General features: G+C 38.8%; 1 protein-coding gene across 1 annotated transcript in view; it reads left to right on the forward strand.

Annotated features, from left to right (window-relative positions):
- The first annotated feature begins 550 nt into the window (after nt 1–550).
- Nucleotides 551–11,486, forward strand: part of LOC105811725 (E3 ubiquitin-protein ligase CBL-B-like) — a 178,506-nt gene continuing 167,570 nt past the window's right edge. Inside the window, exons 1-3 of the mRNA XM_012646003.1 lie at nt 551–559; nt 3,526–3,583; nt 5,290–5,471. Coding sequence (XP_012501457.1) covers nt 551–559; nt 3,526–3,583; nt 5,290–5,471 — 249 coding nt within the window. The remainder of the gene's footprint in view (nt 560–3,525; nt 3,584–5,289; nt 5,472–11,486) is intronic.

The following is an 11,486-nucleotide window of genomic DNA, read 5'->3' on the forward strand; positions in this document are numbered from 1 at the left end:
GTGCTTGAGAAAATTGTGGAGCCACCGTATTTACCTGTAATTTCTACCTTCAGACTTTTTCTACGTGTGAGAGAAAAGGGGGTTCTATCTTATTTATGTCATTGTTATTTTCGTTATTGTTGTTAAGCAAGAATTCTAGTGGAGTCAAAAGTAGGACTTGGAGTCTGGTTATATCTGATGAGCCTATGGATCAGCATTCCTCACTGTCAACTATTACAATCTTTTGTTAAAGATAGATGAGAATCTATTTCTCTTAACAGGGAATGACTTGTTAAGCCCACATATGGCTAGTTAATATTGCCCTTATTTCTTTCTATCCTGTGAATTTGTGTCCATGTTCTCTCTGGGAGATCAGCATTTTAGGTTGTGGTATTCTATTTTTATGTTAGGATGGGCATTATATGTCCATGTGGTAGGAAAAATAAAATCTTGTTTGGAATTGTGAATCAAGTGAATTTACCATTGTTCAGAGACAGGAACAGTGTTAAAATGTCCCATGTAAGATTGTTAAACAGTTAATTAATTCATTCAACAATATTTTTGAGCCATTATGGGTCGAGTAAGTCATGAGAGGCCTTTGTTATTTAGTCAACTCATGTCCAACATCACAGGGTTCACTTGAGAATTTGGGGAAAGTAAAAAAGAAGAAAAATTGAGCCAAATGACAAGTCTAAGTATTTTTTCCCAAAGAACTGTCTTTTAAAAAAATTTTCTGTATTTCAAGACAGGAATATAACCTGAATTTTCCCAGATGGCACCAGGCTATTGGTACACATATTAATGTCAAATATTAAGGCTCAAATTATAAGGGTCCATAGCTGCCTCTACAAAATTTTTTAAATGCTCTTGCCACAAAGTCTCTTACTCTTTTCTGGGAGACCTAGGGGAAGGGTTTCATATATGTGTATGGCCAGTTAGCTAGTTTGCTCAGATTATTCACCTACTGGCAGCTCTGGTGCTTGCAAAATCTAAAGGTAGGAGTTCTACCATTCTCTCCCATGTCAGGACCTTCCAGAACACTACTTTTCCATAAGGAGGCCATATGAATATTCTCTCTAGTTTATAAATCCCCACACTGCCAAATGATGCTGCATTCACTTTAAACTGCACCATGCTGGAGACTGACTTGTTCTATAGAAATGAGGAGACTATTTCTCTAGCCAACTCTGTCAGCTTAAAGTACTACTGCTTACATCCTGAGCATCACAAAGTCTCTTATAAAAACATTTCTTTGTGCTCTTATTTATAGGCCTGCATCAAGTATCTTCTATTGTGCTCTTTCTGTGGTATCTCCATTGGAGGCACCCAGGGAATAAAGTTTTATCCCAGCAGGTCTTTATTCTCCCATGCACATTAACTCATTTTAATAATTGGCAGGGAGGGCTACTGCTCTATCCGTTTATCAGACATAACCAAACCCTGAATCCTAGTTTGAGCTCAGCTGGGATCCTTGCTCCACCAGAACTTGACATGGCCTCTAGGCTGCTTTGATAACATAGCTAGTTGAGAATGAAGCTATAATTTCTTGATAAACTATACATACATATACATAAACACACACACACACAGAGTCGTCCCCTTTTATCCATAGGGGATACATTACAAACCTCCAGTGTTTGTCTGAAACTGCAGATAGTACCAAACTCAGGATACACTATGTTTTTTCCTATACATTAATACTTATGATAAAGTTTAGTTTATAGTTCAAGTTTAATTAAAGTTAATTTAATATCAGGCACTGTAAGAGATTAATAAAAATAATAAAGTGGAAAAATTATAATATACTGTAATAAAAGTTATGTGAACGTGATCTCTCCTTCTCTCTCTCAAAATATTTTGTCGTACTGTACTCACCTATTTTCGAATCATAGTTGACCAGGGGTAACTGGAACCAAGGAAAGCAAGACTGTGGATAAGGGGGGACTACTGTATCTCACATACTTATACACACATGTATAACCATATACCACAAAACTTGTAATTTGTATTAACATGCTCATACCATAGTCAGTACCATTTTCTTGTTAAGTCATCTCTTTCAGTTGCAAAACACAGTATAAAAGGAATGGCACATGCTATAACATGTATTTTACTTATTCTGTGCTTATGCAAATATGAATGAGTAATATATTCAGTTATAATGTTCCCTTAAGCCACTGTTTTGCTACATGCTGGAAAACCTTCTATACATAGTTCTGATTCTTTTTGGATTTATTTTAAAGGTGACCCAGTTAGTTTTTCTCTTTTGCAGTCTCTCCCTAGTAAATGTAGCTACTACGACTATGAGTAAAAGAGATATGGATGGGTAGAGGAGATATGGAGAAGCCAGTAACTCATGCAGATAAACACAGTGTGAAAACAAGGAACCACTCTTAAATTATTTACATAGAAATAATGACAAGGAAACAAAATTACTTCCTGAACCACATTTTATCACCTGACTGGTTGCAAAGAGCACATTTTGTCTGTTTTCATCAAATGAAAATCTTAACCATCTAAATTTAGGGCTGTAAAGCATGTTCATAACAACTCAGGAGCTCTCACCGTAATAATCACGGTACTAAAATGCTTATTTTCTAGAAAGTGGTTAGAACCACTCAAAAACATTTTATCAGAGTAACTGGTTAGGGAAATATTAGAAACATATATTTTTAAAACGATGCAAAATATCATGATGTGTGAGAAGTTCAAGTTTAAACTGTATTCAACATCATCAACTGTAGTGGAAAGAAAGTTCCAAAGCATGAAAATCCAGAGCAATTGTTAGTAGTATGAGTGGTAGGATTGAAGTAAATAGAAAGAAATGGAAGGCATTTGCTTAATCTATGATCTTGTTGAAAGAAGGGTCCCAGCACAGTAGCTTTTTCCTTTTAAGACTAGTCAGATGTAGGCCCTTTTAAGGGCATAAAGAATGGAGCCACAGAAAGAGATTAAAAATGCTGGGAGAGAATGGCAGAATACAATAAGGTTGTTTTTAAAACGGAGAGAAATCTATGTAGAGTAAAGGTGACTCAGGCAAAATACAAAAGCTGTTTCCTTCTCATTTGTGCAGAAACTTGTAGGAAATAAAAAGGTGCAAGGCATCTATTAGCAATTCCTTTTATCTGGTACTTTTATTGCCCTGGCATGATTAGTAGAAACTATTTAGCAAGAATTGTCAACTACATGCTTTTTCATCAGCCTGATGTTTGATCTGCAATTCCTCTATAACTAATAGCAAAAGAGAAACACTCAGAAATTTAGGAAGTTTTTGTTGGCAATCAGGTGTTAGCCTACTCTGTGAGGTTTATTCTTCATCTTAGAAGCTTGGTGGCTGTTGCTCTTTTTCGATAGCCATCAAGAAGCAGTGTCTTAGACCTGTTTGGCTGCTGTCGTGCATAGAAGAGTTTGGCAGCCCTAGGGAGATGAATTTCTTCAGCGTTGGATCCACCCAGAGTAGAGAAGCAACACCCTCCCAGCCACTACTCTGTTGCTATGAAACAAAAGACTAGGGAGTTGAGCGAAGCAGGAAGTCCCGCCTTTTAGCCTCAGTCGGCTTTGGCTCCCGCTCCCGACGCTCACGCCCACCTGCCACCCCTTATTGGTTAGCTCCCCAGTGCTTTGCATCCCTTCTTCCATTTCCTTTCCCTTTTCCACTTTCGTTCTCGGGCGAGTCCAGGCCCTTCATTTCCTTCTGAGTCCGCTTCCATTCGGACGTGCGGCGAGCGGGCCTTCCTTTGGGGCTATTGTGTACTGTGGAGGACGTGGACAGAGTGGTAGCGCGAGGAGGACGGGCGCCTCCCGCCCATTGGCTCCGCCCGCTGTCGGGTTGTGCGCGGGCGCGCGGGATTGGCCTAAAGGCGCGCGGCCCCGCCCTCGGTTCCGCCCCGTGCCTGGGTCTCCGTGTATGTTGCTGGGGTGGGGTGTCCAGCGAGTGCTGCTGCGGCGTCCCGCGGCCTCCCCGAGAGTCGGGCGGGAGGGGAGAGCGGGTGTGGATTTGTCCTGACGGTAATTGTTGCGTCTCCACGTCTCGGTGGCCTGCGCTCTGGGTCGCTCCTTCTTCGGGACCGTGCTATCACAGCGATCACACACTCCCCGCCCTGGCTACCCACACACCCTCGGCTGCGTGCGTGTAGAGTCGGACCCGCGCTCACGCGTGTCTCCGGACAGCTACGGCGCCGAGAGGCAAGGAGGGAAGGGGGCGCCGGGGAGGCTCGGCACTTCTTACCGGCTCTGGGGCCCAGGGGCAGCCAGGCGCGGACCACGGATGGCGAGGGGAGAGTCCCGGCTTTCAGCGGCTGTTGCTGCCGCCGTCCAGTTTGAAGTGGGGCATTTAAAGACCGGAACCCAGGCAGGCTGAGGGGAGGAGGAGGAAGGAGTGCAGGGAGACGGGCGGCTGGCATTGCAGACGGCGGGGAGGTGCGTCCCCCCGGGCGCCGATCCCCTAGCCCCCGAGGCGGACGGGGCTGCGGGCGCTGGAGAAGCGAGGGGATACTTTGTCCTCTCTCTGTTCACCTTCCTCCCCAGCCGAGGTCCGAGAGTGGCAGGGGCCTGAGCAGGCAAGGGGCACAGACGTCCTGAAACAAAGCTTTGGGTGAGACTAGAGGCAAGGAGTGAAAGTGAACTCTCTTCTTTCTGTGCCCGCTCTTGTCAGTTTCTAACACTGTCTTTTAAAATGGGCTATTTGTTTGTTGTTTCATTGGCTCTTGGGAGTAACTACTCACCGCGTTGGTTTGAAGAACTGTGTGTTTGTGTCTCTGTACTTGCTGGTTTTAGTGGGAAAAATCCAAGTCCTACGCCTTTGTTGACAACAGACCTGTCCCTTATGCTTGTATAGAAGACTCTTTACGTTTATGTAACTTGGAGAAATCTAACAGGGTGAAATGAGGTTTTTGAACGTGGCTCTCAAAATGTATGTGTTCTAGGGGCTTCAGTTCTAGTATTTTGAAGTGAGATTTAGGCAGAAGGGGCAGAACATTTGATGTGTTCTTGGAGGAAACCTATTGAAATTTTTTTTTGTTGGTGTTGGGAGTTGGGTATTAGTTCAGCCTTAGCTACTTGAAACATGAGGAGGATGCATCTTTAACTCTCAGTATTCTAAAAGCAAATCGAGGGTCATTGCTCTTAACCCTACTGTGTGTAAAGATTTAGAGTGTAAATTCACAAGCTTATTGAAAAGTTGAATCTGGGACCCTTGGTTTTGTTCACATTGGTGGAGGAGGATGTAGTGATTGCAAATTAACTTGTTCAGTTTTCTTGTGAGTAAATATTTTCATAACCAACTTTTTTTTTTAAATCTGCCTTTCAAAGAACTAAGATTCCAGATGGCAAACTCTATGAATGGCAGAAACCCAGGTGGTCGAGGAGGAAACCCCCGAAAAGGTCGTATTTTGGGTATTATTGATGCTATTCAGGATGCAGTTGGACCCCCTAAGCAAGCTGCAGCAGATCGAAGAACTGTGGAGAAAACTTGGAAACTTATGGACAAAGTGGTAAGTTCTGACTGTGCGTGTATGTAGCTCTATTCACCTTGGATCTGGTTTCTCCAGATTTATTTATAATATTAATTAATAATAATTGTTACAGCAACAATATTTTAATTTGTTTCGATCACTTTTCTACCATTCTGTGTGTTTTGAAAAGTTGGATTCAGAGCAAAGACTTTTTTTTTTTTTTTTTTTTTTTTTACCTTTTGCCCTTCTTCTCTTCAAGGTTCAGAGTTCCTCTATATGACTCAGTATGCAAAGTTTTTACCATTGGCTGCTTTTTGTTGGTATATGGCCGTAGTATGTTTGGAAGTGTTTGTTCTGTCTTATACGAGGTTGTGTTGCTTCTAGGTGACAAAAGAGTACAAACAAGTTATTTCAGAAAAGTTTCTAATGGACCACTCATGACAACCAGATGTGTATGATACTGAAAATATTTACTGGGGAAAGAACCAGATTAGTCCTTAAGTGAGGAAGCAATGAGTTGAGAGAGTTTCCATTTTCATCTTTGAGAATTCATGTTCATTAAGAAACTTTTTTGGTATTAATGGTAGAGTTACAGTTTCTTTCATCTACTATTCCATTTTGAAACAGGAAACCTTTTGATTGCACTTTGTTTATTGTGAAAGGAAAATATATGTTGGAGGTGGTGGGGCTGAGTGTATCAGAAACCTCTGTGGTTTTATCATGTTGGTTTCAGATGAACTATAATTTCTCAAGAAGAAATCAAGATGGATGTCAGTATCCAAAGAAGTCCAGTTAAAAAGTCAACTTGAATACTTTATATAATACTCAGAAAACTATAGCTGTCAGTATCCTATCTTACTAAGTAGGATTATGAAATAAATTTGATTAAGATGTAGTTTGCTGCTTTGCAAAAATTACTGATTTTTGCTTTTGAAGTAGTAGCTCTCGTGAAAATGTTTATTTTGGTAAACGTTTGTAGCACCTTATGGCGGTATTTCTTAGATATCTGGGGCTAATTATAAATTTAGTTGAGGCAGGACTCTTTTTATTGTTATAACTGCAGAAATGGAGGTTTAAAGAAATATTTCTTTGTAGGGATGTGCCAAAGCCTGCATGAAGTCATGTGGTAGCATTCCCCTTTGCTTTGGTTTGTTACTGTGTACAAATACTGGCTACAAAAAGCCACCATCAGTAGTATTAGTAATACAGGGAGGTGACAAGATTTACTTTACCTTCATGTATCCTTATGGAAATTACACCTAGGCAGATGAATGATGGGCTTGTCATTCTGCTAGTGTTGCTAAATGAGAGCCAGAATATTTTTGCCAGATAAATATCCTTAGTTTTGGTCTTCAGTGTGACCTATTTAAGCTTCTGCCAATTTATTCAAATTGTTATATTAAAGTGCTCCAGACAGAATGATATCATAGTGTCAGAACATTGCAACTTGCTGCTTGGGGTCAGGTTTTGATTTTAGCATTGGATACTTAAGAATACGGAAATGCAATTGGAAAAATAGCATATATTTGGCAAGCACAATACTAGCTCTCTTTGCTTTTCTAAAGAGGATGCATTTGAAGGTCATTCCCATTGCCTAAATCATTAGTTGGGGGTAAGAGAAGGAATTCAAGGTTTTTCTCTATCTGTTATACAAGTGGGCAACAAATGGATCAGATTCTATAAGGGAGCTGCTCCTCCCCACCCCACTTCTTTGAGTGGTCAAAAGTTGTACATTTCTGAGTGTTAGAACATCAGATCAAAAAGATTTGTATAAGGAAGTGGTAAGCTGTAGTTACCATACAGTCATTATTTTTGAAACTTTAAAAACTGGTGTGCATAATTTTGGTCTATAACTGATGGTTAACATAAGTTTTATCCACTTTTAATTATTTCACTATGAGTTATGGTAAAGTAGATGGTTATTTCATAATTAAGTATCTGCTATTGTTTATTTTATTAACTCTTTTGTGGGTTTGGGTTTAGCCTCTCCAATTGAGAAACTTGATTCACATGGAAATCTATTATCCAAAGTCTCTACTTAGTGGGATGTGGGTGCGGGTATTGGCAAAGGTGCATTGCCATGGCTTTCCCTGCTTGTCTTCATTGTTTGTCTAAGATGAAAATGATTGTGTTCATTTGTGGAGGTATCCATGGGCTTCGTGGAGAGAAATCACATAAAATATTATACAAGAATTCAGTGTATTTATTTTTACTCTATCACACAATAATATAATATAAAGGCATTGATAATTACTAATTGGCCATATATTTTATTTAAGTATGTAGTGCAGAAGCATCCCCCACTTGTGTTTATCTTTTCTTATTTGTCAGTGGTGAAGGAAGTGGCTCATAATATCAACATTGTCCTGATGATTACATCAGGAACTTTATTATTAGTCCCAAAGTTAATCTCTTGACTCATTACCTAACTGTTTTTAAAATAACTTCAATAGAATGAGTTTAGCTTGTGAATAACAGAAAATAGGAACTTTCATGTCTAACTGATAGTTATATAAAAGGCAGGGCTAAGTGTATAGTTGGTATTTTTTCCTTGTGAAGCCTCTTCACAAGAGCAGATCTTACAAGTATAAGTATGAACAGAAGTTTTGCAAGTTTACTGTGTCTCAGCTATCTGCAAAGTAAAATAATTTATTTTATAAGGGATAGTGAAACAGTCTTTGTCTGTAGGGGAGATGTCTAGTAAGTGTGTAGTTTCACCATTTCTTGTCCTCTAGAATGTAAAATGGTCAACTGATATTCCAGTTTCAACTAATTGTTCTGTTTTCAAACAGAACAGGGCAGGCATTCTCTCCAAGGTCACTGAGAATGTGAGAAAGTAATTGCCCAGTTGTGTTCCTCTTAAGATGTAGAGTGTTTTATGGTAGAACATCAGTAGCACAGAGTTAGCACAGTATATGTATTAAGAAAAAGAATAGTAGCTTATCCAAAAGCTTCTCATTTAGACAGATTTTCTCGCCTTAGCTCTGTGTTTCAGTGTAGGTCAATAGCTGATTGGATGCCTATTTGATATAGTGACAGAACTGTTATTCATAAATCCATATCTAGGTTCAGATACACCCAAAATGAAATTTGGGTTCCAAAGCTATTAAGGAGACAGAGTTTCTTAAGCACTTAATGAACATTTATTTAGGGTCTACTATGTTCCTACTAAGCACTTATTACTGAGAATGCAAAGCTAGACAAGACATGGTCCTGCCTTCAGCCTGTCAAGGAACTCGGAGAATAGCATCAGAGCCAAGCATATAAATGGATAATTGCCATGTAATATGGAAAGGGCTGTTACAGACCTATACAAAGTACAGTGGGAGCAGAGTAGAGAACATTCACCTTGTTTTTCTGGCCACTCTTCAGACAGTTTTCTGTCTGGATTCTGCTGGCCATTGCCTGTTAGGAACAGCATTATTGTGCTCTTGTTAGAAATGCTGAGGTGAGGGTAAGGAAATGATTGCTAATCAGTATGGTTGGAATGATAATTTATTAATGTGAGGTTCCTGAGTGTGGTTTTCACGAGAGTCTTAGCCAGGTGATGGAAAATAGAGAAACAATTTTCCGTCTAATAGATGCTAAATGTACTGAGCATACATGGATGCTCAGGAAATTAGAAAATAATTAATTGATGCTAAAGAGCAAAGGAAGTTGAGTACCTATGTTTTTGTCTTGCTGTCCTTGTCATTTATTTGCAGTTACATTACTGAAAGAATTTTAAAAGCATTTGGAAAGTGATGATGCCAAACAACCTTTTTCTGCCTTTTATCCTCTGTACATTTAATACATTTGTCAAGCTTGAAATATAATTCATTCTCCATCTTTTTAAATTTAATTGTGACCATCATGTATTTTAAAGTTTGTCAATCAAAGATGCTTGGATTATATTCAGATATTTTTTTAAAAAAGAGTAAATATTGTTTTCTATGTTGAATTCCTCATACCTCTTAAAAATATTCTGTATGAAGTAAAACTTAGGTTTTGGATGCCTATTGTTTGTGTTTGTTGGTTTTGAGACTCTCACCTTCCTAGAGCCTTGGAACAGGGAATATCATTTATTTGAATTATTCTTCTTCACATATTTCCTTTTCACTGTTGAAGTTGTTCTACCTTAGCAGAATCATGGGCCCTAGTAGACTTGGATAGAGGATAACAACACATGAAATATCTAGTCACTTTTGTTTAGTAGTGAGTTAGATTGTGAATTTGTACTAAGATAAATGAAGTCACCCCCAAGTTTGCTACTTGTGAATTCTAGGAAAAGCTATGATAAAGTGAAAGATTTAAAGGAATCCTATCAAGAGTTACCTTGGCTTATCCCTGTGATATAAGGTATACATAGAACAGAAGGCTTAATCAGTTAGTAATCTTTTAAATTTTACAAAATTTTTACCATTCATATTTTGAATCCACTTCTTCCTTTCTTTCAAAAGTTATTTATGTGTTGTCTGTTGATTTCATGATTCACTTATCAAATCCCAAGTATGGAAGGACAGACATTTATAAATAGCTGTGCCACACAGTAGGATGTAATAACTGCTGTATGCTGGTATAAATAAAGTTCTGTGAATGTAGTATGTGGAGGAGGTGAATGTTACTAGGGGTGAAAAATTGGAGTAGAATTAAGCATAGAGGAGGTACTATTCAGGTGTTCTTTGAGGATGGTTTGCATTCCGGTGAGGCAGAAGACACATTAGGCTGAAGGAATGATGGGAACTTGTCAAGTGAGAGAAGGTAAGTTAGAGGAACATTTAACAGAGGATTTAACTGCTCTGTCAAGGAATTTAGACTTTATTTGGTAGGCAGATAACCACTGAAGGCTCTTAAGCAGGAAGAGGAAAAGTCAAGGCTATGTTTTGGTAGAATACTCTCTTGACTCTATGAAGGTTTAAGAGAAAAAAATTAAAAACAATAATGACCAAGAGATATTAAAACAGTCTGGGCAAGAAATAATAGAGAGTTGGCCTAGAGAATTGACAGTTGGTACAAGAAGTGTTGGTTCAGATGTGGGAGGCATTTTGGTGGTAAAATCTACAGATCTTGGTGACCCTTCAGAGTTAGGGGATAAAAGAGAAGGGGGAGTGAAAGTGACTCTTGAGGTTTTCAGCCTAGTTGACTCTGAAGGCAGTGATGCCCTTAATGAGATAAGAAACATAGGAAGGAAAAGAGGAAGTATGGGGGTTGGTTTTTGACCATGCTAAATTTGACATGCCAGAGTGAAATCCATTTTGAAGTCAGAAAATTGAGTGTGCAGTTCAAGAGAGAAGTTGAAATGAGAGACATGTATTTGGTAGGTATGTTCATAAAAGCAACATTTCAAACTATAGAACTGCAATAGATTTCCAGTACAGAGTAAAAGGAAGAGAGTCAGAGAAAGGGAGAATCGATATTTTTGTGGTGTGAGGGTTGTAATTAGATGGCAGAGAAGGAAAGAGAATCCTACAAAGAACAGTTGTGAAAAAGGTAGAAAAATAATTAAGGTACAGTGATTTCCTAAGTAGAAACACCTTCAAGAAGAAGGCATTTTGAAGTTCTGATAAAACTAGTTTCAAGTTCAAGTGAAGAAAACCATATAGAGTGAAAATTTAAGAAGTCATTGAATTGCGTGGTTAAAGCCTTTGTTGACCTTTACAGAGTAGTTTCACTTAACAGAGTGGGGCTAAATTAAAATAAGTATGTGGATTATTTAAAAATTGTTCTATAACTGTGACAACTAATGAAAAGGAAGGAAGTTTTGATAGCATGAAGGTTTGAACAGAATTTAAATACCTGTGTGTGTGTCTTGCAAATAGGAGGGGTTCAGAGATTGATGGGAATGGGTGTGGGTAGGGAATGTTTTAAGCTGTAAAAGAAGAAGAAATAATTGAGAAAGCGGCATTAGCTTACATGTGGGAGTGAAAGACTAGGAACAAGCATGATAGAAGGGTTAACTTTGGTGGATAATGTACCTTCCACTTAGAGAAGAGGGAAATGAGGACATAAAAGAAATTTTGAGGGAATTTGTAAATTTTATGTTTGGTTGTCAGGAAGTGATTTAAGGCATAATAT

The sequence above is a fragment of the Propithecus coquereli genome, unplaced genomic scaffold (genome assembly GCF_000956105.1).
Source record: "Propithecus coquereli isolate 6110/MARCELLA unplaced genomic scaffold, Pcoq_1.0 Scaffold105, whole genome shotgun sequence".
In the NCBI taxonomy this organism is placed as follows: domain Eukaryota; kingdom Metazoa; phylum Chordata; class Mammalia; order Primates; family Indriidae; genus Propithecus; species Propithecus coquereli.